Raw genomic sequence first — 26267 nt, forward strand, 5'->3', positions numbered from 1 at the left:
TTTACTTAATAATATAACTCTTGACTAGATCAATTAGTTCCACTTTTAAAATAATTACCAAAATAGGACTGATGTTTCTTACACCAAAAACTATCTCTATCTGTAAATCTATTTCTATATAATTATAAACCCAGTTAGAGTTTTTAGATGAAGCATGTTACAAATGAGTAATGCTGTAGCTGAGTTATTGTATTAAAAACACACAAAAAACAACAGTGCATATTTAAGTCATTTGCCAAAGACTGCTCTGGTGAGTAGAGTTGGTTTCATGTGGAAGAGCTCTGTATCAAAAAAGAATGAATGGAATCTGAGTCAGAGCACTGATTCACCAATATTTGGTGGCATTTCTTGGGCGGACCTCTCAGGCAACCAACCCAAGTGACGCTACTATCTTTTTCTAAGTATACAACTCAAAGAGTGATTTTCAGTTCTTCCTTTAAACCGCAGAGGCACAGCTGTCACCAACACTTGTTAAACAAGTTTCTCTTTAATTACCCTCTGCTATTGCACCCAACCCTTAAAATCCCAGGTATCATTGTGGTTAGCACATTTACGCGAGAACCACTGGTCAGGACAAAGAAGTGCAGAAGTTTCCTTTATTGCTTTCGACATCAACAGCCAATATATCGGCACATTATGTATAGGTAAGTGGAGATTTGCTCGCCTGAAATTCCGACAAAAATAAAACTAAACTTTTTCCTCAATATGACTACCACCCAAGGACTGTAGTAAGATAATTGAGTTTAGGAGGAGTTTGTAATTTTTCCACAGATTTTAAAGTTTCCTGCCTGGAGACAACCCTATCACCTACACACAATTTTTGATTTGGAATTTGTAGTTTTGTGCAGTGACTCAGGGAGTGCTTCAGAAAGGTGACATGCAGCTTAACAGACGTGTGACTTATTGTAAAATGGAAAAGAGGAAACAAGGAGATTTTTTTCTCTTATAAATAAAATGTTAAATTGTTATTGCTGGTGATCATGATTATGAGTTACTTGTTTTTTTTGTTGTTTTTTTTTTAACATTTTGTGCTTCTTAAAGTGCTATCATGAATATTCTCTTGAATCTTACAGTATTATTGCTTCATAGCTGGTTTTGTTTGTTTTTTGTTTTTTTTGTAGAATCATACATAAAACCTAGGAAGTCTGTTACTTTTAATCAGATATTAATCATGTAATTTTATCTGTAAAATAATCATGAATTAAGATGGTTTAATTATGTATAAACATGTGTTTTTTATTTTTAATTTAGTATCTAACTAGATAATTATTACATGAAGTGAACAGTGATAATGCCATTTTAAAAGCTTACTTTTATTTCTCAAAGCATTTTCATAAAAATGAATGCAAAATAGCAAAATTAAGTGAAACTAATTATAAAATATTTTATGTTCAGGTAACTGTGTAATATGAATGCATACCTTATATAAATAGGTTCATCTTGAGCCATTAGTTGAGCCCTTTAAGACACACAAACACACACACACACACACACACACACACACACACATAGTTTTTTTACATTAATATTCACATAAAAATGTTATTAGAAAGATTATAATAATACTTTAATAAGATATGGTAAGAATATTTTTTCTTGAGCTAAAGTAAATATTTTTAATTAAAGATGTTATATTACTCCTACCCTGATGTTTTCCTATTAGTCTCAGCTCTGATATATCAGGGGGGAAAAAAGTAATTATACACATTTAACAGAGAGAGGAAACAGCATGATTGCTTTGTTTTGTTTTGCTTATAATATAGTCATCACTTTTATGCTGGGTGAGTGATTTTCTTTTTATTCATAGGGCACCTCCTTCATCTCCTTCAACATTTTGATACTTGTGTGAACTCCCAACCTAAAAGATTTCAAAGGATTAACCCATTGTTTCTAAGCATTCCTAGTTACCTAGGAAAGCTTTTAAGCCCTAATTCAGTGGTTAGCTAGTCAGAGTGAGGCATTAATCTGATTATCAGGAAGACATTGAGTGGATTTGGCAACATAATTGATTCTGCAAGTGCATTTGAAGAGACCTTAATCAATCCTGTGGTTGCACTTGGCTGCCTGAATGATGAACACCAAGAGAAGAAAAGGAACACTGGGAGTGGAAGTTAAGACTTCTAAACCACATTTTATCAATTTAATTTTTTAAAATTATAGTCCTACAGGATAAAATAGGAAAAATCTCAAAAGAATGTTGTGTTCTAGATACTTGCCAAGATAGCGTGACAAAGTAGTTCATGGTTAAGAGTTTTTGATAACAAGATATAATTAATATTCTGCATGCTTTTTCAGTAATTTATTTTATGTGATTTTACCTCCCAGAAGAATTTCTAGCATGAACTACCAGAAAGATTGACTAAGTAGCTGAGAGATTTTTCTTCCTGGGAAGTCTGTCACTTTTAAGCAGCTATTTAATCTGTATAATGGTTTGTAAGATGTTTAGGTTATGAGTTAAAGATTGTTAGAACCCAGAGGAGCATCTGAGCTGGTAACAAGCAATAATCAAAGTGGACAAAGAGGAGAGGAAGTGTAAATATACAATTCTAGACTGTTTTCAATGAAGGACAGTTGAAAATGAGATTGTTATTTTAGTTCTTTTTCAAACGATTGTGTCTAAATGAATTCTAAGACATCTGGTTTGATTAAATTTTGATAGATTTCAATTTACTTATGTTCTTATATGGTACAAGTTCTTAAACTGTAGAAATAAGAGAAAAAAAATTCCCAAATCTATATGAAGGTAAATATTTAAAAATAAAACTAGTCAAAGTAAGAAACGTATAAATACAACCTCCAGTTAAGACACTATTAAGGAAAAAAAAAAAAAAGAGTTCATGGGAGACAGAAAAGTAAAGAAAGGGTGTGGGCCAAGGGTGTAGAGAACCAAGCAATGAGCAAAGCAGTTTTGGTGCAGTTGAATGCTTATGATATGAAGTAAGTGGCTAACCTTTCAATGAAGGGTGAACAATATTTTGAATTTGACACTTAAGAAACATGCTGACACTATAAACTCTTTTGAGAGACATCAAACAATATGACTGTAAAATTTAAGAAATGTATGAAAAATCAAGAAATTAGTATTAGTTAGAATGGAAACAAATTTTTGTCTTAAAAAGGGAAATATAAATTTTGCATAATATTTTATACAGCATGCATCATAATACACTAGTTACAGCTTTGTTTCTTTCCTGTTTTTTTGGATGACTCCTCAGATAGTATCCACAACAATGTTAACTATCAGTCTGATATTTCTAGTTGTACAGTATAATGGAAATTTAAATGTCTCTCAAACTCAAAATATAAAATATTTATAATTTTTATCCTCAAGTTACCGCCTTTAGGCTTCATTTACTCTTCTTTATTTCTTGAGATAAAGACTTATGTTATCTTTAATATATTGTCATTCTTTACCAATATAGCTAACTAATTATAAAATTCTGACAAATATAATATTGTAATCTTTCTCAAATTAATCACTTTCTTTTCTTGCTACCACCATCCAGGACTCCATCGTTACATTCCCATAGGTTACAGTAGTCTCTTTACTCATTGTTCTTCTCATTTTTTCTCTCTTCTTTAATTACCATCATGCAGACTACTGGCAGATTCCTATTCTTAAGCAGCACAGGTTTTCATGATAGTTGTGGCTCTTCTGATTAGCACTGAAGTCTTTCCACAAACTGTATTCCTATGATATAACTATCCTTCATAATTTAGTTGTCCTTAATATCCCTTGGCTTCATGCATTTACTTCTTCAAAAAGTATCCTATTTAATAAAGAGATAGCATGCAAATTGACCATCACTCCAACACAAATGATTGCACCCCTATGTGGTCAAAGATGGCCATCCCCATATGGACCCAAGATGACCACCACAAGATGGGGGGCAGTAGAAGGCAGTTGTAGGCAATCAGGTCAGCAAGGAAGGACAATTTGGAGGGACCAAGCTGGCAGGGGAGGGCAGTTAGGGGTGACCAGGCCTCCAGGGGAGGGCAGTTGGGGGAAACCAGGCCTGCAGGGAAGGACATTTGGGGGGAACCAGGCCTTCAAAGGAGGGCAGTAGGGGGTGACCAGGCCTGTAGGGAGGGCAGTTAGTGACAACCAGGCTGGCAGGGGAGGGCAATTAGGAGCAATCAGGTCAACAGGAGAGGGTTAGGGGATTATCAGGTAGATGCTACTCCCCTACCGAGGCATCAATCAGGCTGGCAGGGGAGTAGTTAGGGGGTTATCAGGCTGGCAGGCAGATAGAAGCAATCAGGCAGGCAGGCAAGTGGCTGGGAGCCAGCAGTCCTGGATTGTGAGAGGGGTGTCCAACTGCCCGTTTTGGTCTGATCCGGGATCTGGCCTAAATGGGCAGTGAGACATTCCTTGAGGGGTGTCATATTAGGGAGGGTGCAGGCTGGGCTGAGGAACACCCCCCACTCTATGCACAAATTTTGTGTACCAGGCCTCTAGTTATCTATAATGTGCTAGACACCACCCTGCTCCCTAAGTATAAAATAACAAATAATAACATGGCCCCAGACTACAATATGGTCACAGCTAGAAATAAAATAATTGTCATATAAAAATGAAAAACTACTTTCAATGTAGACCCATAATAGGCTGGGCCAAGGAAGACATCAGTGAGCAGGGGATGACAGAGTTGAGTAATAAAGTTTGAATGTAATCTCACTGGGTAGACTTGAGGTGGACATTTTAGGTAGAAGATCAGAATATGCAGGAATATGGAAATGTGGAAGAGTTGGTTTGTCCATGGAACGCTAAGTAGTTTGAAATGACTGGCACATAGATTAGAAACAGGTGGAAACACAGGTTTAAAAGTGAAATGAGATGGTGAAGAGGTTGGTATATCACAGAGGCATAGTTTATTTATAGAACTATGTCAAAAAAGCAGAGGGTAGAAGATAAACAGATAAAAAGTTCAAAAATATGATAATGGAGTTGTAAATATTCTCCTCTGATGCCTTGTATTTTTTCAGTAGTCTAGGAAGTAAGGCTATCAGCTAAGCCTGAGGATGGACCAGACGGTGCTGGAGGTTTGAGGAAAAGAAATATGAAATAGTTTTCAAAGAGAGTAAAAAAATTGTGAGGATTAAAAATTTTTTTCTCTTGAAAACATCAACCCAATTAATTTTGAACTGAAAACTCATATATCATAAACACAGCTCCTGGTGTTGACATGGTTAAGTGAGAATCTGCAGCACCAGGAACATTAAAGTGCAGATTCTCAGGCCCTTTTAGGAATCTGAATTCATTAGATCTGAGGTAGGATACACTAATCTGTATAGTTAAAAAACACTCCCAGGTATGTCTGGCTAAGGTCATTCTCCAATCACATTTGGAGGAGACCCACCATATAAGACAAAAATATCATTATCTTTGTTTTGACATCAAAGGTGTTGCCTCTCTGTTGATGTCAGGAGTCTCTAAAGAAACAGAACCTAGTTTTGCAGCTAGGAATCATGAGCAGCAAAGTCTCCTGCAACACTGAGGTGGTGCAGGAAGTCCTGCACAGGAACCAGCGCAAGCATCGGAAGTTTTTGGAGACTGTAGATCAGTTTGAAGAACTATGACCCTCAGAAGGACAAATGCTTCTTGGGCACCATCCGTGTAAGTCTAATCCCCACCCCAAATTCTCTGTATGTGCTCTGGGGCACCAGCAGCACTGAAATGAGGCCAAGGGGATGGATCTCTCCCACATGCACATCGAGGAGCTGAAAAAACTCAACAAAAAGAAGAAATTGGTGAAGATGTACCATGCCTTTTAGGCTTCAGAGTCCCTGATCAAGCACATCCCACGAATCTGGGGCCCAGGACTGAATAAGGTTCACAAGTTCCCTTCCTTGTTGACCCACCATAATGAGAACATGGTGGCCAAAGCCGATGAGGTGAAATTTGCTATCCAGTACCAGATGAAGATGCTGTGTCTGGCAGTGGCTATTGCCCACTTGAAGATGACTGAAAATGAGCATGTGTACAATATCCACTTAGCTATCAATTTCTGATGTCATTGCTCAAAAAGAACTGGCAGCATGTCCCAGCTTTGTATATTGAGAGCACCATGGGCAAGCCCTAGCACCTGTACTAAGGCCCAGCTTAATAAACCACACTGCTACTGTTAAAAAAAGAAAAAGAAAAAAAGTAACAGAACCTATAGGATACCTCTTTTTATAGATAGATAGATAGATAGATAGATAGATAGATAGATAATAGGTAGATCCTATTGGATATAATAAATTATATACTGTATATCTATATGCCCATAAATTTATATCTATCTATATATCTATCTATCTAAATAGCACTCATTATATCTATCTAACCTTACTATCATCTATCTATCTATCATCTATCTATCATCTGGAGAGTGAGTGGCTTTATTTTAAGGAATAACTTAACACAGTTGTGAAATTGGCAAATATGAAATTTATAGGACAAATTGGCAGGCTGCAAACTCAAGTATGATTTCTATGTTACACTCCCAGGACAGAATTCCTTCTTCTTCCAGAAACCTCAGCTTTAGCTGGGCCCTGGAAAACTTTATCTGATTGGATGAGGCTGAATTATCTCCTTTATTATCAAGAGTAATCTTTTTGTAAAGCCAACTGATCATAAAAGTTTACCACAGAATATCTTCACAGCAAAATGTAGACTAGTGATTGACCAAACAACTTGGGACCAAGCTTGGCCAAAGTTGACATAAAATTAATCATTACATTATCCAACTTCATCTTTGGCCAATCTATAACTAACAGTTTCCTGCAAGAAAATTGAATTGCTGGCTATTCTTTGAGCACTACATGTTGTCTTCTCTTCCTAGACACGTTTCCATGCGTTGTTTTCTGGAAAGTTCTACACATATTTCAACTTAAGCAGTGGCTCTAAACACATATTTATCCTATATAATAAAACCTAATATGCAAATTGACCAAACATGGATTGACCAGTCACTATGAAGTGCACTGACCACGAGGGGAAATATACTCAATGCAGGAGATGCCTCCTGGTAGTCAGTGTGCTCCCATGGGGGAGCACTGCTCATCCAGAAGCCAGGCTCACAGCTGGTAAGTGCAGCGGCAGTGTGGGAGCCTCTCCTGCCTCCATTGCGGGCAGGCAGTAAGGAGCAAGGGGTCCCTGAATGTGAGAGGACGCAGGTTGGGCTGAGGACACCCTCCATTGCATGAATGTCATGCACCAGGCCTCTAGCTGTAGAAATGAAACACAGTGAAAATACTTTGTTGTAGGTTGGTCATACCATGCTTGTCTATAAAAGATCATTTTCAATCATATCCACAAAGAAACTATAATAATAAGAGAGATGAACACTGCTTTGACCAAATATAGCACTTCATATTTGTTGTGTTTTGTATATAATAAGGACATAATAAATAAGATAGGCTTATGATCATACTTCAAACATTATGATATGATTAGGCATTAAAAACTCCTAAGACATTTCAATTCTCCACCCCTCTTATCCTGCAACCTGGAAAGCTGGTTATTTACTGATTTCAACTTTATCACTATCCACTGATCATGAGAAGGAATTAGATGCTAAGTATAGATAATTTGGCGTACCAACCATTAAACTCCTGAGAAATAATTTCATAGCACAGATCCAGACAGGTTTGATTATAAAGGTAAGCTCATGGACTTTCTTTCTTCCCTCCCTCCTCCTTTACTAGTATTCTCTTTTCCTCCCTCCTTGTCTCTCTCTCTCTCTCTCCCTCTTTCTCTCTCTCTCTTTCTCTCTCTCTTAAAATATATTTTGCTATTACTGTGCCTGAATTGTGGGGCTTCTAGATATGGGCAAAAGGAGAAACAAATATTTAGAATGACTAATTTTTAAAATACATCCTTCATATTTATGTCCTTTTCTTGCAGACCAGTCACAACTTCCCGTACATCTTTGCCACTATGGATAATTGTCCTCATTGTGTTTGGAGTGTTGGCAATCCTGGGAATAATTATTGGTCTCCTGGTTCATTTTCTGGTAGTAGGTTGGTAAAAAATACATTTTTACTTATAGTTTGTTGTAAACTTTATTTCCATTTCTACAAAAAAAAAAAGAGACAATTGCAAGCAATGAACTATTTCTATTTAAATGTTTTTTTCTGGGATCACAGATAGAAGAATATATACCATATAGAGATATGAATGCAAAAATACATATTTGATAGACAGGAAAAGTACTCTATCAAGATGGTATTATATGTTATTTATATTTAAAGTATTACTTATTTTATGTGAAGAAGAGAAAACAAATAATATTGCATTTGACTAATTTTTATTCCTAATAAAATATTAATATAAAATTTCCTTTAACATAGATAAAATATTTTGAAAACATGAGGATAGTTAGTGTTATTATTAAAAATAATGTTTTAACTGTAGACAATATTATATTTACATTCTACTATGAAAGACAAAAAATCAGCATACTTCTCATTTTTCTCCCAAACTTCCCTGCAGTTTATAAGTAATATTATTATCTTATGTTTTCAATGTTTATAACACTTCTTTCTGGTCTGTAATCATAATTACTACTGTTATTTTTTTAGTTTTGAATATGCATATCATTAACTTTTTTTCATGACTTTGGCATTATTGCATTTTCCCCCTACAAAGTTATATATACTCATAATTTAAAGTGGCAGAGCTTTTTATAAAAAAACTAGAGGACTGCTGCCTGAAATTCGTGCATGGTGTGGTGTCCCTCAGCCCAGCCTGCACCCTCTCCAATCTGGGACCCATTGGGAGACATCTTTCTCACAATCCAGAAGTGCTGGCTCCCAATCACTCACCTGCCTGCCAGCCTGATCACTCCCTAACCACACCCCTGCCAGCCTAATCAACACTTAACTGCTCCCCTGCCAGCCCAATTGCCCCCAACTGCCTTTCCCTGAAGACTTGGTCCCCTTTCCCCAAATGCCTTCCCTGCAGGCCTGGTTGCCCCTAACTGCCCTCCCCTGCAGGCCTGGTTTCTCCCAACTGCCCTCCCTCCTTTCAGGCTTGGTCGCCCCCAACTGCCTTCCCCTTCTGACCATCTGTGGCATCCATCTTTGACCACATGGGGGATGGCCATCTTGTGTCATGGTGTGAGGGGTCAATTTGCATATTACCTATTTATTATATAGGATGCAGCTCCTCCTTCTTTATTTCCAGTTTCTCAGAAGCAACCACTTTCAACTCTTTCAGTTGATTCATAATATTGTTATGTCCTAATTTTTCAACTATTGGTTTTATATATTCACTTTATTCTATGGACTATGAGGATTCTGTATTCATTCACATCCTGGCTACATAGTTCACTTGGGATTTTCCTTCAGTAACATCTTGGGGATTACTTTCAATTGTATATTGGACTTAATTTTCTAATGCCTGCATCCCATATTTTATTTTTATTATGTTATTTACTCAATTATGGTGGCATATCTAGGAGCTTTCTGAGAAGTATACATTTGGACAACTTGCATGCCTGAAAATGTCTTAATTCTACACTGAACCTTAATAAATAGCATAGAAATTTTGTATAAAAATCCTGAGCTGAGGATATGTTTATTCATTTTAGAGAGAGGAAGGTAGAGGGAGAAAAACATTGATGTGAAAAAAACATTGATTGCCTATCATACCCACTCCCACCTGGGATCAAACTCGCAACCTAGGTGCATGCCTTGACTGGGAATTGAACTCGCAACCTTTTGGTGTACAGGATGATGTTTTGCCACCCAGACAGGGCTCCTCTTCCATTTCTTTACTAAATCCGCTAGCTTTTCTTCACTAAATTGTATATTTTGAGTTCTTTTTTTTAAAATATATTTTATTGATTTCTTATAGAGAAGAAGGAAGAGGGATAGAGAGCTAGAAACATCGATGAGAGAGAATCATTGATCGGCTGCCTCATGCACACCCCTCACCAGGGATGTACCCGCAACCAATGTAATACATGCCCTTGATGGGAATTGAACCTGGGACCTTTCAGTCTGCAGGCTGACACTCTATCCACTAAGCCAAACCAGCTTCAGCTATTTTGAGTTCTTTATTCTATAATATTTTTAAGACAATGGGAAGTCCTAGTAAAAACTTTTTCTTTGTTTCATGATAATAATAAAAAGCTTCTTACTGGATCCTTTGTAATTATTAAGTACTCTTTTTGATTTGGACAAGACTGTTTTCAAAGGATTATTGTGGGAAGTGAGACTAGGGGTGGCTTATAGGCTAAGGGAGTTTGGAATTTATATTTTGGTTTGTCCTCTCAAATGTTCTCTTATTCAGTCTGTTATTTTTCTTTAACACTGGGGCACATTTACCTTCAGTTTTTAACACTTAAGAAGCCAAGGTGGTCCTGAGGATAGTTCCTTGATTTACACTTTCTGAATCATGGCAGAGTGATTCTGACTTGTTCCATTTTTCACCCCATTTGGCTCCAGCAAGTTGCCTCTGCTGGGAGATTTGACCACACATAATAAAAATGTCACAGTAGTATGATTTCACTTTTATTTTCACTATCATCATTCTGCAGTGTCAAAATAATTGTCTACAGAAATATCCCTTATCTTTTTCTACAATCTCAAGTCTTATTACTAGAATCATAGAATCATTGAGAACTTTTGATCATCTCAACTTGGGAGGAGATGAATTTCTGCTCTATACCCTTTCACACCTTAGTGTATATTTCAGTTCTTGTCATATTTGCTTTATAGTTTTTTATTTGGAGTCATGGATGTTTTCTTTTCTTTCCCTTCAACTTGAGCCCTCCACCTTTTTTTCTTATCTCTTCCCCCCCTCTCCCCTGAATTTAAAGCAGGAGAAGTGTTTTTAAACTCTGACAGCTTCAAATATAAATGTTTTTATAATTGATGCTTAAACTGTTATTAAATAGAGAACTCCTAGTATAGACTAATCCACCAAAATGACAACATCATGTGTTTGTGTAAGTTTTTCTTATAGAAATGTTATAAGTAACCAACACATGGAAAAATTGCAAAACATGTTCCTTCTTTCTGCCCCTTTTTCATGTTTTTCAATTCTTATTGGTATTTGAACCAATAGAGATGGGAATATTAATCATAAAGTGCAAGTAAGCCTTATCAATACCCCATCCCTAAGGGATTATTTTCATCTCATCAGGTACTAACAGAACACAATGGCTTATGCACAGTGGCCCAGCATAGCGAGCAATCCCAGTGGCCCATTAGGATTGCTGCATAAAATTAAATTAAAAATATGATATTCAAGAGTTGATTCCTTGTTCCAGAGTATGGTTTTTTAGTCTTAAATGTCTTAGACAATTACATATTCAGTTTATCCACTGTACCTGGGGGGAAATGCTCCATGCAGTTGAAACAAAAATTGTTCTTATCTTGCCAATTTATTGTTTTTTACATTGAAAATACTCATGGGTGCCTAATTGCTGTAACAGATACAAATATTCAAGAATCTAATTAAAGAACTGAAGCATTCATTGTGAATAGTAAATTATAAAACATGAATTTGAATACTTTTAAAAAACATATATTTTATTGATTTTTTTACAGAGAGGAAGAGAGAGGGATAGAGTTAGAAATATTAATCAGCTGCTGCCTGCACACCCCCTACTGGGGATGTAGCCACACCAAAGTACATTCTCTTACTGGAATCGAACCTGGGACCCTTTAGTCTGCAGGCCGACGCTCTATCCACTGAGACTCAGTATCAACTTTTTATGATTTTTTTCTAATACATATCTACTTCAATCTTGGTCTTATAAATAATTTTCACAATGCCTAGGTTATCTAATAAAAAACATGCCAGAAAGATTCACAGCATTTATCAATATCTAATGTAAGCACAGTTCTTATTAGTTGATATTACCATGTAATCTATATTTGGATTGTAAACCCATTTCACTTAAATAATTCTTGGATTATTTCTTTATCTCACAGAAAACAGAGTCTACTACTACCAAGGTAACTTTAAGGTTTTGAATATCCCACATAATAGAAATTATGAAAAAGAGACATCATCAGAAAATAACTATCTTAGCACAATTCTTGAGACTAAGGTAAATTAGTGTTTTTCTTGTTAATTCTCTGAAATATAAATATATTATTGGAATTTGATGTTTGACCTTATGTATTCTCTTTAACAGATGACTGATGCATTTCAGAGTTCTGACATTTACAAACAATATCTCAATTCTCAAGTTATCACACTGGTGTAAGTAACTGACAATAACATAAAAGAGATCAACCTACTATAATATTATTATGCTTATAATGCTCCTATAAAAAGAGTCTCCTATAAATATATCACAATAATTATCCAATGAGTTACTAATATTCAGTATTGTCCTAAGCTAAGTGTCAGGTTAATTGTTCAGTATAAAACCAAAGGAAATATCAGGCAATATAACTGAGTTCATTAGAACTATTGAAAATGTTATCAATTTTTAAATTAAATAAAAATATATCCCTCTGGTTTCATAACTTTTTATGTTCAGAAAACATTATTAAATGGTCCCTTAGACTGATGTTTGATGTTCTGACATTTTTATTTAGCAGTAGCATAAATACAGAATTTGTCTTCTCCAGTCTTCCTTCTTGCAAGTTAGCTAAGTACTTTACAGAACTGTTCTAGAGTTCTTATGGAAAAGAATATATCTCTACCATGATTTGATACCTAGGCAATCCTTCTCAACACCACAGCAAGAAGTAAAATACCTGTGCTATGTTCTCTGCATGTGGGTTTGAAGTAGCATGAAAAAAGCAGAGGGAATTCTAGAATAGGAAATTGATAACCTGAGCCTAGCCTTTGCCACTTAGTAACCCTAGAGACAGGAAAGTCACCATACCACTTTGAATCTGCTCCCCTGTCTGTGAAATGTTGATAATGACACCTACACTGCATCACTCATAAAACTGTGCATGGGATCAAAAAAGATAATATGCATGCAACAATTTGCAAATAAACACATTTCAAATGAAGGAAATCATACTGTTACCTTCATCAATGCCACCAGACTGCCTACATGTCCCCTACTCCTGGAACTCATGGAACTGCTGGAATTGCACAATAAATCAAGATTTCAATTAGCATTAACGATGGGGGTCAAGTTTAGTACTGGAAAGAAACAGGAGACTAAAATTACCTCTCAGACAAAACTGCAATGACCAGAAAACTTCTCTTTTTTGATACCAAGGCAATCTTTCTAGTAACTTCAGCTATTTATAGGAAGAGATGGAGAGGTAGTGTCCCATGTGGGCACACCCTGTGACAATAACCAAACTCTCACTCCCATGAGCTGAATGCTTCCTAGGAATGATTGTTGATTTATACACCAAAAGATGGTAACTCATTAGGGAGATCCAAAGCATAATGGTGCCACTTCAGACACTACCCTCAAGGTTGCTTGAGCATTCCATGAGCCAGCCTCTTGTGCTTCCCAGTTTCAGACAAATCAGCCCTGAGCACCACAGTCAGATGAATCTTCCTCAAGCATGATTTTACTCAACTTCTCTTCACTGCTGTCCTTCGGCTAGCATTACAGGCCTTCCTAAGTCCAGTCTCTTTGACACTGTGGTCACTAGCTGACTGAGCAGAGGGAGACAGAGTGCACATGTAAAGAGCCGGGTTGTGGAGTCAATCGTACTGAATCTGGATCCTAGTTGAGTAGCTATGCAATCTTGAGCACTTGAAGGTAACCTCTCAGAACCTCAAGTTTTCCTTGTCTATCAAGTGAAGACAATGACACCTGTGCTGCACAGTCACTGGGGAGACTAAGTGTGAAAATAAATGAGATAAGCAAGTATTTAGAACACACAGACGGCCAATAAACACCAATTAATGTCATTGCTCTCTAGTTATTCTGGAGTACTATTCCTCCTCTGCTCCGCCTGGTGACATTTTCTGCTTGATGATGAAGCAGCAGCAATAAAAATGCTTAACGGCCAGTGTGCATGTCACCTCTTTCATGAAAAGTTCTCTGATTCTTTAAGTAAAAAAGGACTTACCTTTTTTCTTATCAACAACAGATAAGATAAATATCTTACCACTTCTGCCACATTTATTATAGTCATGTGTATACATATTTTATCTCTCTTAGAAATCTGGGAATTTCTTGAGGGTGGGAAATGTGTCCTAGTCACCCTCGCATGGCCCAGTTGTTTGTCTAGCAGTTGCTCAATAAATGATTAATCAATGTCCGAATAAATGATCCCAGTTCTTGTACCCTGTGCCTCAGGCCTTTCTTATTTTTCAGATTTGTAGAACTATTTATCCTCTAAAGTGAATAATATAGCTGCATGTATACTGCTACCAAGTAAAATGTAGGTAGAAGCATAATTGTGATTAAAGTGAAGGTACTGCACAGACCTCTAAAAATCAGAAGAAATCAAGATATCAAAGATCAAGAAAAAAAAGAAGGAAATGTAATTTTTAAGCAACATATGACACCTTTATGTTGTTTCCAGTCCTGATAGAAACAGCGTGACAGCACATATATTGCTGATGTTCAAGGCTTCCAGATCAACGAAGGAAAACACAAAAAGAAGAATTGAAAGCATCTTACGGCAGATGCTCAGTGACAAGTCAGGATCCTTGACTACAGATCCTAATTCTCTTAGGCTTGTGGGTAAGCTCACATATTAGATGACAGCAGTATTACTTTCGTCTTTTAATCTGGACACATATCACAAGCACCAGCAACAAAGCTGATCCTCTATTTTTTAAAAAGATGAATGTCATTGTTTTACATCAGAACAATTAAAAACACTCAAATTATTAAAAACACTCAAATCATAATGTCACACCTTAAAACTGGTTCTGGGGGGGAAAAAGCTACTTGTTATTTAAAAATGGATACTAAGCCTTTGAACAGTTCCTAGAAATAATGGTGTGTCTTGCTATTATTTTTAGGATCTCCTGTAGCTTTAAAAAACTGCATATTATCTGCTCTTATGACTGCTCACTTTCTGAAAGTTATGTTTGTATGCTAACAAAAATCAGATTCACTTGTGGAGACTTCCTGTTCTTACAAAGGAAGACACTGGCAATTTTCCACTCCAGATGATATACAATACAATTTTAATTAGGTAGAAGGAAATCTCTCACATGGTACTATGAAGATGATACTCATATCACATTCACATACAGTAAAAGAACAATTCGAGTAAACCCATGTTCTCTCCTTCATATTGACATTTTATCCTGAGAGTCCTACCTACCATCTCACTCCATAGGTTCCAAGGCCAGTGGACTATTTCATTTACCATGTCTTTTTTGTTATATTTCAGAAACCACTAAGGCTGATACTGAAAGGATTATCAACAGCCGTAAGTTCAGATACTTTTTAATTTAAATATATAAGGCGATCTAAAACATAAGTCAAGATTTGTTACTTTTGGCCAGGCACAGGTCTAAGTGCTTTATATACAACTTGCTTAATCCTCACAACAATTCTAAAATTAATTATTATTATTACCCCATTTTAGAGGTGGGGAAACTGAAGCACAAAGAAGTGGCATAATTTGCCTAAGTTCAACCAGCTTGTAAATGTGGTAACAGAATTCAAGCCAGGGGGTATGGTTGCAGAGGCCATGCTCTTAATCATGACTTTACATGCCTCCTACAGCTTTTATACTCTTCAAGGGCTGAGATGTCTTGGAGGTTCTATGGAGGTGATTCAAGGGTTGCTAATGATTCTGTTCCTACCAGTGTAAGATATTGTCAGACAGACCATATGAGAATATCTCACTTCACTCTCAGCTTTGTCATCAAATCAACCTTATTTTTCTATTCTCAATGGAACAAAACTGACTCCCTCTGACAGGCTGTGGGAGACGAGCAAGAATATCAGCTACATATGATAGAGTCAAGGGAGGTTCCAATGTTCGGGAAGGAGAGTGGCCCTGGCAAGCAAGTCTCAAAGTCAATGGCCGACACTACTGTGGGGCATCTTTGATCAGTGACAGATACCTGGTGACTGCAGCTCACTGCTTTCAAAAGTAAGTTCATCATGTTGCCCAGGCGAGGGGGACCAAAAGTTCTTGGTACATTCCCAGTTGGCCTCCATTATCCCAGTTTAATTATCAGTAGCACGCCCTTTCATTCTCAAAAGTGTCCTGGGAGGTTTGGAAGACAAATGATATGGTAAACCAATTTAAGGCTTTCCTACCTTACCAATAACAATGGGAAGAGTCATTCATTCATACTATGTCATATGTATTGCACATGATTCTTATCTCATGTCACTTTATACTGCAACTACTTGTAGTTGCTAAAACACATCATCCCATTTTATACCTCCCTCCCCTCTTCGTGGGCCTGTCCCCTTGTCATTTTGTAGTCACATGTGACTTAGCTCTATTGTTTCACCCAAAATGCTACTTTCCCCAAGAAATGGTCCATTTCCTAGTGCAGTGTTTCCCAAACTTTTGACATATGTGTACCCCTTCTATAATTTTTGTAACGTTGAGTACCCCTCATACTCATGAGAACATAGAATTAGGCGCAGCTAAGCACGATGCAGTGCATACCCTCACCAAACTCCGGTGCAGAGCATATCCCCACCAAACTCCAGTACAAACTCTTCCCGTACCCCTGGAGGTATGCGTACCACACTTTGGGAAACACTGTCCTAGTGCATGTATATAACTGTGGTCCCACTAATTATATACACAATCATTTAAGCAATCATAGTTGCCTATGTTTATGCCATCTTTCATTAGACTTAAATTTCTTGAAAGCCTGGCTTACTTATTTTTATTTATGTATTTTCATTGCCTTGCACAGTGTATATTGAAAGGAGTCAAAGAAGGTTTTTAAAATTATCTTACAAGTCGGGTTCTATCACTAATAATGAATTATCAAGTAAGGAAAATTTAATGTCATGAAAGGAGTATAATAGATGCAGGTTGTATTTCTATCACTTTGAAATAAATACCAAATACACGATTTTTGTTTCTTTAGGACACTCAATCCACAAAACTATACTATCAGCTTTGGCACCAAAGTAACTCCCCCCTATATGCAACATTATGTTCAACAAATTATTATTCATGAAGACTACATCCCAGGTGAACATCATGATGACATTGCAGTTGTCATGCTCACTGAAAAAGTTTTATTTAGGAATGATGTCCATCGGGTTTGTCTTCCTGAAGCCACACAGGTGTTTCTACCTGGTGAAGGCGTTGTTGTTACAGGATGGGGAGCACTTTCATATAATGGTAAGTCCAGTGAAATCTTAACATAGTGAGTAAGGTACATGGCAACAAGAGACATTAGTTATCTAGGTACAGAGTCAAAGGCATTGTTTACCTCCGGATGCCCAGTACTCTCAGGCAACTTCTCAGAAAATGCTGCACTTGGATCTATGGCTTTGCAAATTGCCTTGCTTTAGAACATTTTAAGGAGACCAACTTGTGAAAACTCTCTAGCTGGAGAGCCTATGTGAGAAAGTTCTGGTCCAAAGATGTAAAAAGAGAGGCAAGGACATAGGAAGGCAGCATTAAGAGGATGTTTCAAACCGTTCTCTGAACATTTCTTTTTCATTGGTTTTACTGAGAGGGGGGCTAAGAGGGCTTTCTCATCCTAAGAATGGCAAGTGTCAAATATAGGTCTTATGCACAAAGGAAAAATCAAATTTCCCTCTTGCTCTGTTTCAGAGCAGCTCTTTTGCTGAGAATGTTTACTTCTTTTAGGTAAATACCCAACAATACTTCAGAAAGCACCTGTGAAGATTATCGACACAAACACTTGTAATTCTAAGGAAGCATACAATGGTTTGGTGGAGGACACGATGCTATGCGCTGGGTACATGGAAGGAAATATTGATGCTTGCCAGGTAAGTCTGAACATTATTCACATTGGACATACAATATACTGTATAATTGACTGCTGTTATCTTATGAATATTTTTCAACATGAAGAGAATTCTATAGTTAAGTTAATTTGTACTTTGACAATCTGTCAAACTCCCTCAATGTGGCACTAAAGTGATCCTTCCCTACATGTAACATCTATAATAATAAAAGCATAATATGCTAATTAGGCCCGACAGCCTATTGACCTTCCAGACATCATTCTAGTCATCTTTCCTTGAATGAAGCCCTGGCAGCAGGGGCAGAGGCAGAGGCTGTTAGGGGCGATGAGGCAGGCATGCAGAGTGGTTAGGGGTGATGAAGCAGGCAGGAGAGTGGTTAGGGGTAATCAGGCAGGCAGGCAGGCAGGAAAAGGGTTAAGAGAGATCAGGCAGGCAGGCAAGTGGTTAGGGGTGATAAGGCAGGCAGGAAAGGTGGTTAGGGACAATCAGGCAGGCAGGCAGGTAGGCAGGCAAGTCATTAGGAGCCAGTGGTCCTGGATTGCAAGAGGGATATCTGACTGCTGGTTGTAGGATTGGGCCTACACAGGCAGTCGGATATTTCCTGAGGTGTCCCAGATTATGAGGGGGTGTGGCCGGACAAGGTAATTTAAGTATCTGAGAGAGCCCCCCATGCACAAGTTTGGTGCAACAGGCCTCGAGTGTGTTTATAAGTATTTAACAAACACTTATGTTGGACTTACTCTGAACCAAGCACAAACTGAAGTCCTTTACAAATATAAATCCTTTTAATTATGACTTTGTGATGTAGCTACTTTCATTATTATTATTTTATATATACTGAAACTGAGGCAGAAGAAGGTAATGTAATTTACACAAGGTCACACAGCTATTTTTAAAAAATATATTTTATTGATTTTTTACAGAGAAGAAGGGAGAGGGATAGAGAGCTAGAAACATCGATGAGAGAGAGACATCGATCAGCTGCCTCCTGCACACCCCCTACTGGGGATGTGCCCACAACCAATGGACATGCCCTTGACCAGAATCGACCTCGGGACCTTTCAGTCCGCAGACCGATGCTCTATCCACTGAGCCAAACTGGTTTCAGCAAGGTCACACAGCTATTAAATGAGAAAGCTGGCATCCAAAATAGGTAGTCTAGCATCACAGTCCATAACCTTGATCATATTTCAATGAATAATCAGTCTCAGGTCCTAGCCAGTTTGGCTAAGTGAATAGAGTGTCTTCCCATGGACAGAAGGGTCCCAGATTTGATTCTGGTCAAGTGCATGTACCTTGGTTGCAGGCTCCATCTCATGCACTGTGGGAGGCAATCTCTATTCCTCTCTCTCTCTCTCTCTCTCTCTCTCTCTCTCTCTCTATCCCCCTCTCTTCCATTCTCTCTAAAAAAAAATCATTGGAAAAATATCCTCAGAAAAGGATTAACAACAAGAAAAAAGGAAATCAGTCTCAGAAAGTTTTCAATTACTTTCAGCTCATTTTTACTTATTTTTTTAGCCTCCTCATGATTAGGGGTCTGGCTACTTTTCTCAGATAGGAGGCCCTATAGTGCGAGCTTATCAATAATATATGTCTCCCAAAGCTTTCTCGTGGAATTAGACCTTGTAACTTATCAGTTCATGCCTTCAAGGTTCAGGTCAATTCTAAAGAGCCCCAGAGAATATATTCTGGATGATCACAGTTACATTCTGGCCAGAGTTACAATTAAGGATGAAGAATGGATTTACATCATATACCTCCCTATGATCTTTATGAAGCATGAAACACAAAACATCATCTTGACTTTTCATTCAGGGTAATTTAAGTACCTGGGAGTAAATTTTCACAATGATAAATATTCTTTGTTTTATTTAGGGTGATTCCGGAGGACCACTGGTTTATCCCAATTCTCGACATATTTGGTACCTTGTTGGAGTAGTGAGCTGGGGTATAGAATGTGGTAAAATCAACAAGCCAGGTGTCTATATGCGAGTGACCGCCTACCGCAACTGGATTGCCTCCAAGACTGGTATTTAAGAGAAAAGCATCTTGTAGAAACTATCTTAGGTCATTTTAACCTATTACTCCTAAGCCTTATGTAACGTGCATTTTCAATTAGCTTATACAAAGGTTGTTTAGAAAAAAGTATGGTCCTGAGGGAGTATTTATGAACTTTAAGCAGACGCTACAAAAGAAGAAATTACATGTTTAGTCAAGGAAGGCCTAAGTTAAGAAAGCAATCTTATCAAAAACTGACAATTACTATTTGTTTTCTATTTCATGCACCCACATTGTGAAATACAGCTCTTGGTTTTAGGCATTCAGACTTAGCAGAATTATGAAAGTATGTTCTTGTCTAGTGCAAATTGCCAGGCAATACTCTGAGAGACTGGAACCAACACCTTCTGAGAGGTGGGTTGGAATGTGCTCTATCTGCTCGCAAGTCATAGTTTTTGTGAAAGGGGTATGATTGTGAACTAAATATGGTCAGAATGAGTTGGTCCGAAGGTTGTGGGTTATTGTTAAGCTGATTAAATATGGTCAGAATGTAGGCCCTAAATTAGAGTCTCTTATTTGGGTGCTAATCAGCTCTTTCAGTTAAAGAATTTCACCATCAGCAAAACTGGGTAAAACAACCCGGTGCACTCAGTAATTCGTCAACGTTGATACAGGCTTCTGTAGAAATTCTTTATCTGTAACATATGTAAAAAGAAGTAGCTATGAGCCATGGAAATGTCTAATGTATTTTACATTCAACAATAAAGATAAATTTAAAAAAATAAAGGAACAAAAAGTAGATTATTCTTGTTCAATATGAGATTTTTCTTTTTGTTTGTTTTATTAGTCTTTTGCAGGTAACTTTCTTCTTTTATTTTTCTGTTATTGCTTCCACTTGGTCAACTGCTTGGGAAAGGGCAACATGGCAGTTAAAAGGCTACCAGGAGGCAGGAAGGAGAGGCTGGGCCAGATCAGGGGCATGCAGTGGGCAAGAGAGGCTCCTAGTCACATTTGAGGATGAGGCTGCATCAGCCAGGGATGGGGCCGAACAGCTTGTGGAGTTTGGTCAGGTGATTGTCTGTCCTCTCATGAGTGTCAGCTCTGGGTCTAGGAAGTGTTTATCAGGAAGAAAAAGAGTTGTGGAGCATGCAGATAGAGCCCAGGATGTGCCTCCCTTTTGGGGCCAAGGATGTTTTCATGGAGTGCAGGTTGCCATCTCACTCATCTCAGGATGGCTTCTGAATTTCTTAGAAAAGGGCTTTGTTGCTGTGCTGGTTTTACAACTTCAAGAGATAAGGATGCACTCTGTTTCTCCTCCTATTATTCACAGAAGTGGCACAAATGGACCAGGGTCATGTGATCCCATGGATATGAAGACCCAAAGAGAGGCAGTAAGGGAGATCTGCAGATTCAGGTTGACCAGGCTGTGACAGCATCCTCCACCTCAGAGGAATTAATTCTGGCTGATTTGAAGGCTCATGGTTCATTAGCGACTCAGTCAACCATACATTTGTGGGTCTCAGAAGTGGATGATGAATGACCAAGGAGGTGGCTCTAGAAGCTGTGGCTGAGGACTGAGAGAAAGGAAGGTCACTGGAGGCTGGAGGGCAGTTGCATCCATACCTGCATACCTACTTGTAGTTGGCTGTTTTATACGTGAGAAATGCTAATTACTGGCCATGTTCTTGGTCTCAGTTTGTAGAAGTGAGCACAGGATTCTGTTTTATAAACCATACAATCTTCATAAATTTAGTGACTTTAGTTTGTAATATTCATCTTTCAAGGGTAGAAATCTTTATCAGTCTTTACTAAAAATTTGACTCAGAGGCTTAACAAGAGTCCTTATACAGTGTTTAAATTTTATTTAAGCTTCCAAAACCTAGATTGGATATATAAAAGGAAATGTTTTACCTATAGAATTTTCTCCTCCCAGAAAATATAGATTTTACTCTCTACCTATAACCATTTTCTATATAAAACCTGAAATTAATATATATAATATACAACCATATAAGTTAGTTGCTCCAGAGTTTCATAAATTTGCTTTTAATGGCAGTTATAAGTTATTTTCCAACATTCACAATCCTAGTTTTTTTAAGTGTTCAAAGACTCTTAAAGAAGTCTTGGCATATTAAATTCAGTTATTATCTACCTGATTATTTAACCCATTTGGTTATAACTAACATCAAATATTGTATTATTTACTACAATAAGAAATTAAATAATAAAACTTAATATTTATTGAGTTCTTACTATGTGTCAGAAACAATTCTAATAACTTTACATATCTTATCCCAGTTAATCCTTATGTTCTATGAACTATACTACTATTATAATTTGGATGAAGACATGGAGACATAGATTTTAACAACCTTGGACAAGGATGAAAACTAACATTTATCCTATATCACTCTTCCTCTTAGACCATCACAGAAGTCCATGATAAGGAAGGGACTGGGTTGTGGGCCCAATCCCCAGGAGGGGATATACAGGAGGCAGCCTATTGATGTTTCTCTGTCATTGATGTTTCCTATCCCTATCCCTTCCTCTCTCTAAAAATAAATAAATCAATAAATAAAATATATCTTAAAATATAACACACTCATTAATATAAAGTCTTTAAGTATGAGAGGCACATATAAATTTACCAAAATTCTAATTTTCATGACAAATTTCAAATTTTATCATCAGCAGTGAATATTGTCATTTGTTTCACTTGCAATAGGTTTCCTTTATTCATTTTCAAGTTAATGCCTGCCAAATACCAATTCTAAATAATCGTAGTTTGTCAGTTATTCTTTTCAAATAAAATGTTGTTTCATGACAAAAGTGGTGACTTCAGCATGTAAAACATACAATTGTTCAAATGCTGTCCTAAAGACATTTTAATTCAGTATGCAGAAAAGGTAAAGGTGCTTATTTGTATTTCTGTTTGTCATTCAGAATATTACTGATGATGTGCTCAGCACGAAAACTTTATGTAACATACAATTTTTAATGTTTCAATAAGGGAATTCTTAAATGAAGTTAGATCTTTATCCCTGTGAAGAATACAATGAATGATATAAAGACTCCTGGTATAGTTTGATGGCATTGTCTTGATTTGCTAAGATGCCAGCAGTTTTAGCCACCACTGTTTGTATATACCATTGGTTTGACTGTACAGACCTGCTGAAAGGGTCTCAGAGACACTCAGACCGAACTTTTAAAACTACTGAGCTATGCTAATTGTTCTAAAAGTAAGTGCACATTATCAACATCCACAAAATAATTACATCAATCCCTAAACATCCAATAATCATTAATCCTTATAGTTATATATGGCATAAACATGTGGAAGAGGCAACCAACCCAGGAAGGAGAATGGGGGCAATCAAAGCTGAGATAAGCCTTATAGAATGAACAAGAGGAAGCCAGGATACGGCTTCCTGGTGCAGGGATGGGCATGACTGTAAAGGGCATCCAAAGACACATTGTCCAACATGATGACTGAATTTAGCATCATGCATTAGTTACAATAGGCCAGACACACCTAAATCTCCATAGCTTACCACATCAACACTTATTTCTCACTCACAAATTATTGCCATTAGGAAACTCCAAGGCAGCTGGATCAGTAATCCAGGCTGCTTTTGTCTTGCTGCTATCCACGTGAGTCTGGGGCCTCCACAACCTCCATGGCAGGGGAAGAGAGAGCTGCTAATTCACCTGTTAGCAAAACCGAAGAAATAAACACCGATTCTCTTTAGTCAGAACTCCTCAAACAGCTCCTTCTAACTCTAAGGGGGCTGGGAAATGTGAGAGAGCACTTGGAAATTTGGAGAGGCATACATTTCTTTGGCCTGACCTACTTCCTTAAAGCAGACTTCTGGCACTAATTTCTACTGCAGAAAAGATCAGACAGTTTCTATGGAGTAAATAGTAAAGGGCTCTGTTAATGAACCAGAATGATGACTAGTAGTCAGATTAGCACGGCAGTTTCAGATAAAAAAATGAGCAGAAGTAGAGCTGGAGGGCTCCAATAATCATCAGAAGATTCTTCATGACAATAGTGATCAAAAGCTAAACCTGGTATTGGAGGGCTAACTTTTTTTTAAATGGGTAGAAGAGGGAAGAGGAAGTAGTTTCTGTGTAGGGAGAAGTCTTCAGAGTTATAAAAATGTATGTCATAATGCTAAAAAAACAACAACAAAGATATACAAAACTGCTTTGTAGTTTGTCACTCCTAGTAAATAAGGAAAAAAAGACTAAAAGGAAATACAGTATTATTTAAACAATTTATTCTGGTGATATTATGAATGATTATTTTTTCTACATACAGTTCATCTTATTCTACCTAATAAAAGAGAAACAGGCAAATTGACCACACCTTCGCCACACCCATAAGCACCTCCCACCAGTCAATCAGGGCGAGTATGCAAATTAACCCAACCAAGATGGCAGTTAATTTGCATATTGAGGCCAGAAGGAATACTGAAGATGGTGTAGAAAGCAGCCTAGCGCTGCAGAAGGTAGCGAAGGTGAGTAGAAGCAAGCAAGTGGGGCAGCAGAGAAGGAAGGGAAGTAGGTGGGGCGGGGAGAAGGGAGGAAAGCAGGTGGGGCAGCCACCACAGCAGGAAGCCCAATTGCAGGAATCTTCCTGCAGGGGGCATCTAGTATTTTCCATAATAAGTATGGTTACTTTACACCCAAAGGGAAAAATTGAGCTTTGTTAAAAATAATGCCAGTCTTATAAATCTTATAAATGCCAGTCTTATAAATGCCAGTCTTATAAATTTCCTATAAATCAAATGGGACATATTTTTCATAACACACATTCTTGCTCACCACAAATGTGTTAATAAAATTTGTAACCCAATTTTTATAAACTTAATTACATTTTAAATTCCCCATAGGTTGGTATTTATTTTTTTAGCTTGGTATTTAAATAAATGCATTATTTTAAATTATTTTTCTATATAAGAGATACCATTATTGATTTTTTTATTATTTACTTATTTCAGTTACAGTTTACATTTGGTATCATTTTGTATTAGTTTCAGGTGTATGCATAGTGTGCATAGTGGTTAGACAGTCATATACTTTACTAAGTTCCCCCTGGTTATTTCCAGTACCCACCTGACACCACATGTAGTTATTACAATATTATTGTCTATATTCCCTCTGCCATACTTTACATTTCCATGACTATTTTGTAACTGACAAGCTTTACATCTCAATCCCTTCATCTTTTTCACCCAATTCCCAAACCCTCTGCCCGCTGGCAACCATCATCCATTCTCTGAATCTATGAATCTGTGTTTGTACCACTACTCTTAAAAATTTACTGTTAAAAAAAAAATTTACTGTTGCCTTTAAACTCACCGCCTCTACTATCTTGGCCCAAGTTCTAACTTCTGATTGTCTCCTAACAAGGCAATTTACTTACACATGAAGTATAAAATTTTAAATCTGACATTCAAAGCCATTATTTGAATTGCTTCTAAATTCTAAGTATTACCTGTGGGTTGCTCTTACAGCAACCCAGTAAACCAGTCAAAATCCTGTCAACCTAACTTCAATTCCACTTAAAAAAAGACTCTCTGGTCAAAATTTTCTCCTTCCATCACCCAAGAGCATTAATTTTCATTTTTATTAAAAGAATAATCAAAGGCTGTTTTGTGTTAAAATATACAGAATGCATATATGTCCATTATGCTATTTTCATCAAATTTTGAGACAAACTGCATAATGTATTAATATGCTGAATCATGTAGTACATCTGTAGTACAAGGAAGTTATCCTTAAGCTTGTGTACTTGCTCATTCGTGTTATGCATTGCTTATGTCCACCTCCTCAGGAGAGCTGCACTGAAAGAAAACAATTTTATATTTAAAATTTTTTAAGATCTACATAAAACCCAAGTCTGTCTAGTGAAGGGCTATGGAAAGGATAATGTCTTTCAACAATATCTTTACAGGTAAGGTTTGGTCAATGAACAGTAAAACACCTAAAGGATTGAACTTAATGAACTTTAGTAAAAAAGCACTCTTCAAAATATCTATGGTTTCTGCAAGGACTTTTTTTTCTGAATTAAATAAAAATAGGATATTCAGATTATCCCCTGTATAAAAATAAAATAAAATAAAAATAGTGCCTCTTCAAAAGTAATTTTTTTCTACTTGGTTATTTTGTATTTTCCAAGACTTAGTATTGTCTGTGAACTAGCATAGTATTTCTCTGGGACACTTGTGTGAAAAGTTGTTAAAGGTTTTACAGTTCAGAGGACAAACATCATTGAAATACTGTCATGGGGATTATTTGGGCACATTAATGATGTGTGTAAAAACAATCTTGTAAGCAATTCTAAAATATCACAAGATCATACAAATTTTACTTAGAGTTCTTGCCAGTATAAATCCTCATGTTTACAAAGACCTCCAGACCAATAATAACTCATCTCCTCTTTTTATACAAACT

The 26267-nt window shown here is 37.0% G+C and overlaps 1 protein-coding gene and 1 pseudogene across 2 annotated transcripts; both read left to right on the plus strand.

The window, feature by feature from the left end:
* The first annotated feature begins 460 nt into the window (after positions 1 to 460).
* Positions 461 to 20298, plus strand: LOC118709934 (transmembrane protease serine 11B-like protein). 2 transcript variants are annotated; one of them, XM_036422396.2, is made up of 10 exons: positions 461 to 644; positions 7892 to 8007; positions 11932 to 12050; positions 12138 to 12205; positions 14458 to 14618; positions 15280 to 15318; positions 15816 to 15990; positions 16955 to 17214; positions 17689 to 17831; positions 19686 to 20298. In XM_036422396.2, exons 1-10 carry the CDS (start codon positions 637 to 639, stop codon positions 19845 to 19847), a joined length of 1251 nt encoding a protein of 416 aa, XP_036278289.1. In that variant the 5' UTR covers positions 461 to 636; the 3' UTR covers positions 19848 to 20298. The 2 variants fall into 2 exon arrangements, with proteins under 2 accessions (XP_036278289.1, XP_036278201.1); XM_036422308.1 differs by lacking the exon at positions 461 to 644 and having other exon boundaries at positions 7875 to 8007.
* Positions 5470 to 6126, plus strand: LOC118710011 (annotated as a pseudogene).
* Positions 20299 to 26267: the final 5969 nt, after the last annotated feature.

This window comes from Pipistrellus kuhlii, unplaced genomic scaffold (genome assembly GCF_014108245.1).
Source record: "Pipistrellus kuhlii isolate mPipKuh1 unplaced genomic scaffold, mPipKuh1.p scaffold_m20_p_1, whole genome shotgun sequence".
NCBI classification, from domain to species: Eukaryota; Metazoa; Chordata; class Mammalia; order Chiroptera; family Vespertilionidae; genus Pipistrellus; species Pipistrellus kuhlii.

Coding starts and splice junctions, on each gene's coding strand:
- LOC118709934 (XM_036422308.1), top strand. CDS start 7,875: ATGTCCTTTTCTTGCAGACCAGTCACAACTTCCCGTACATCTTTGCCA. Junction 8,008..11,931: donor GGTTCATTTTCTGGTAGTAG/GTTGGTAAAAAA, acceptor TTTATCTCACAG/AAAACAGAGTCTACTACTAC. Junction 17,215..17,688: donor GGGAGCACTTTCATATAATG/GTAAGTCCAGTG, acceptor TACTTCTTTTAG/GTAAATACCCAACAATACTT.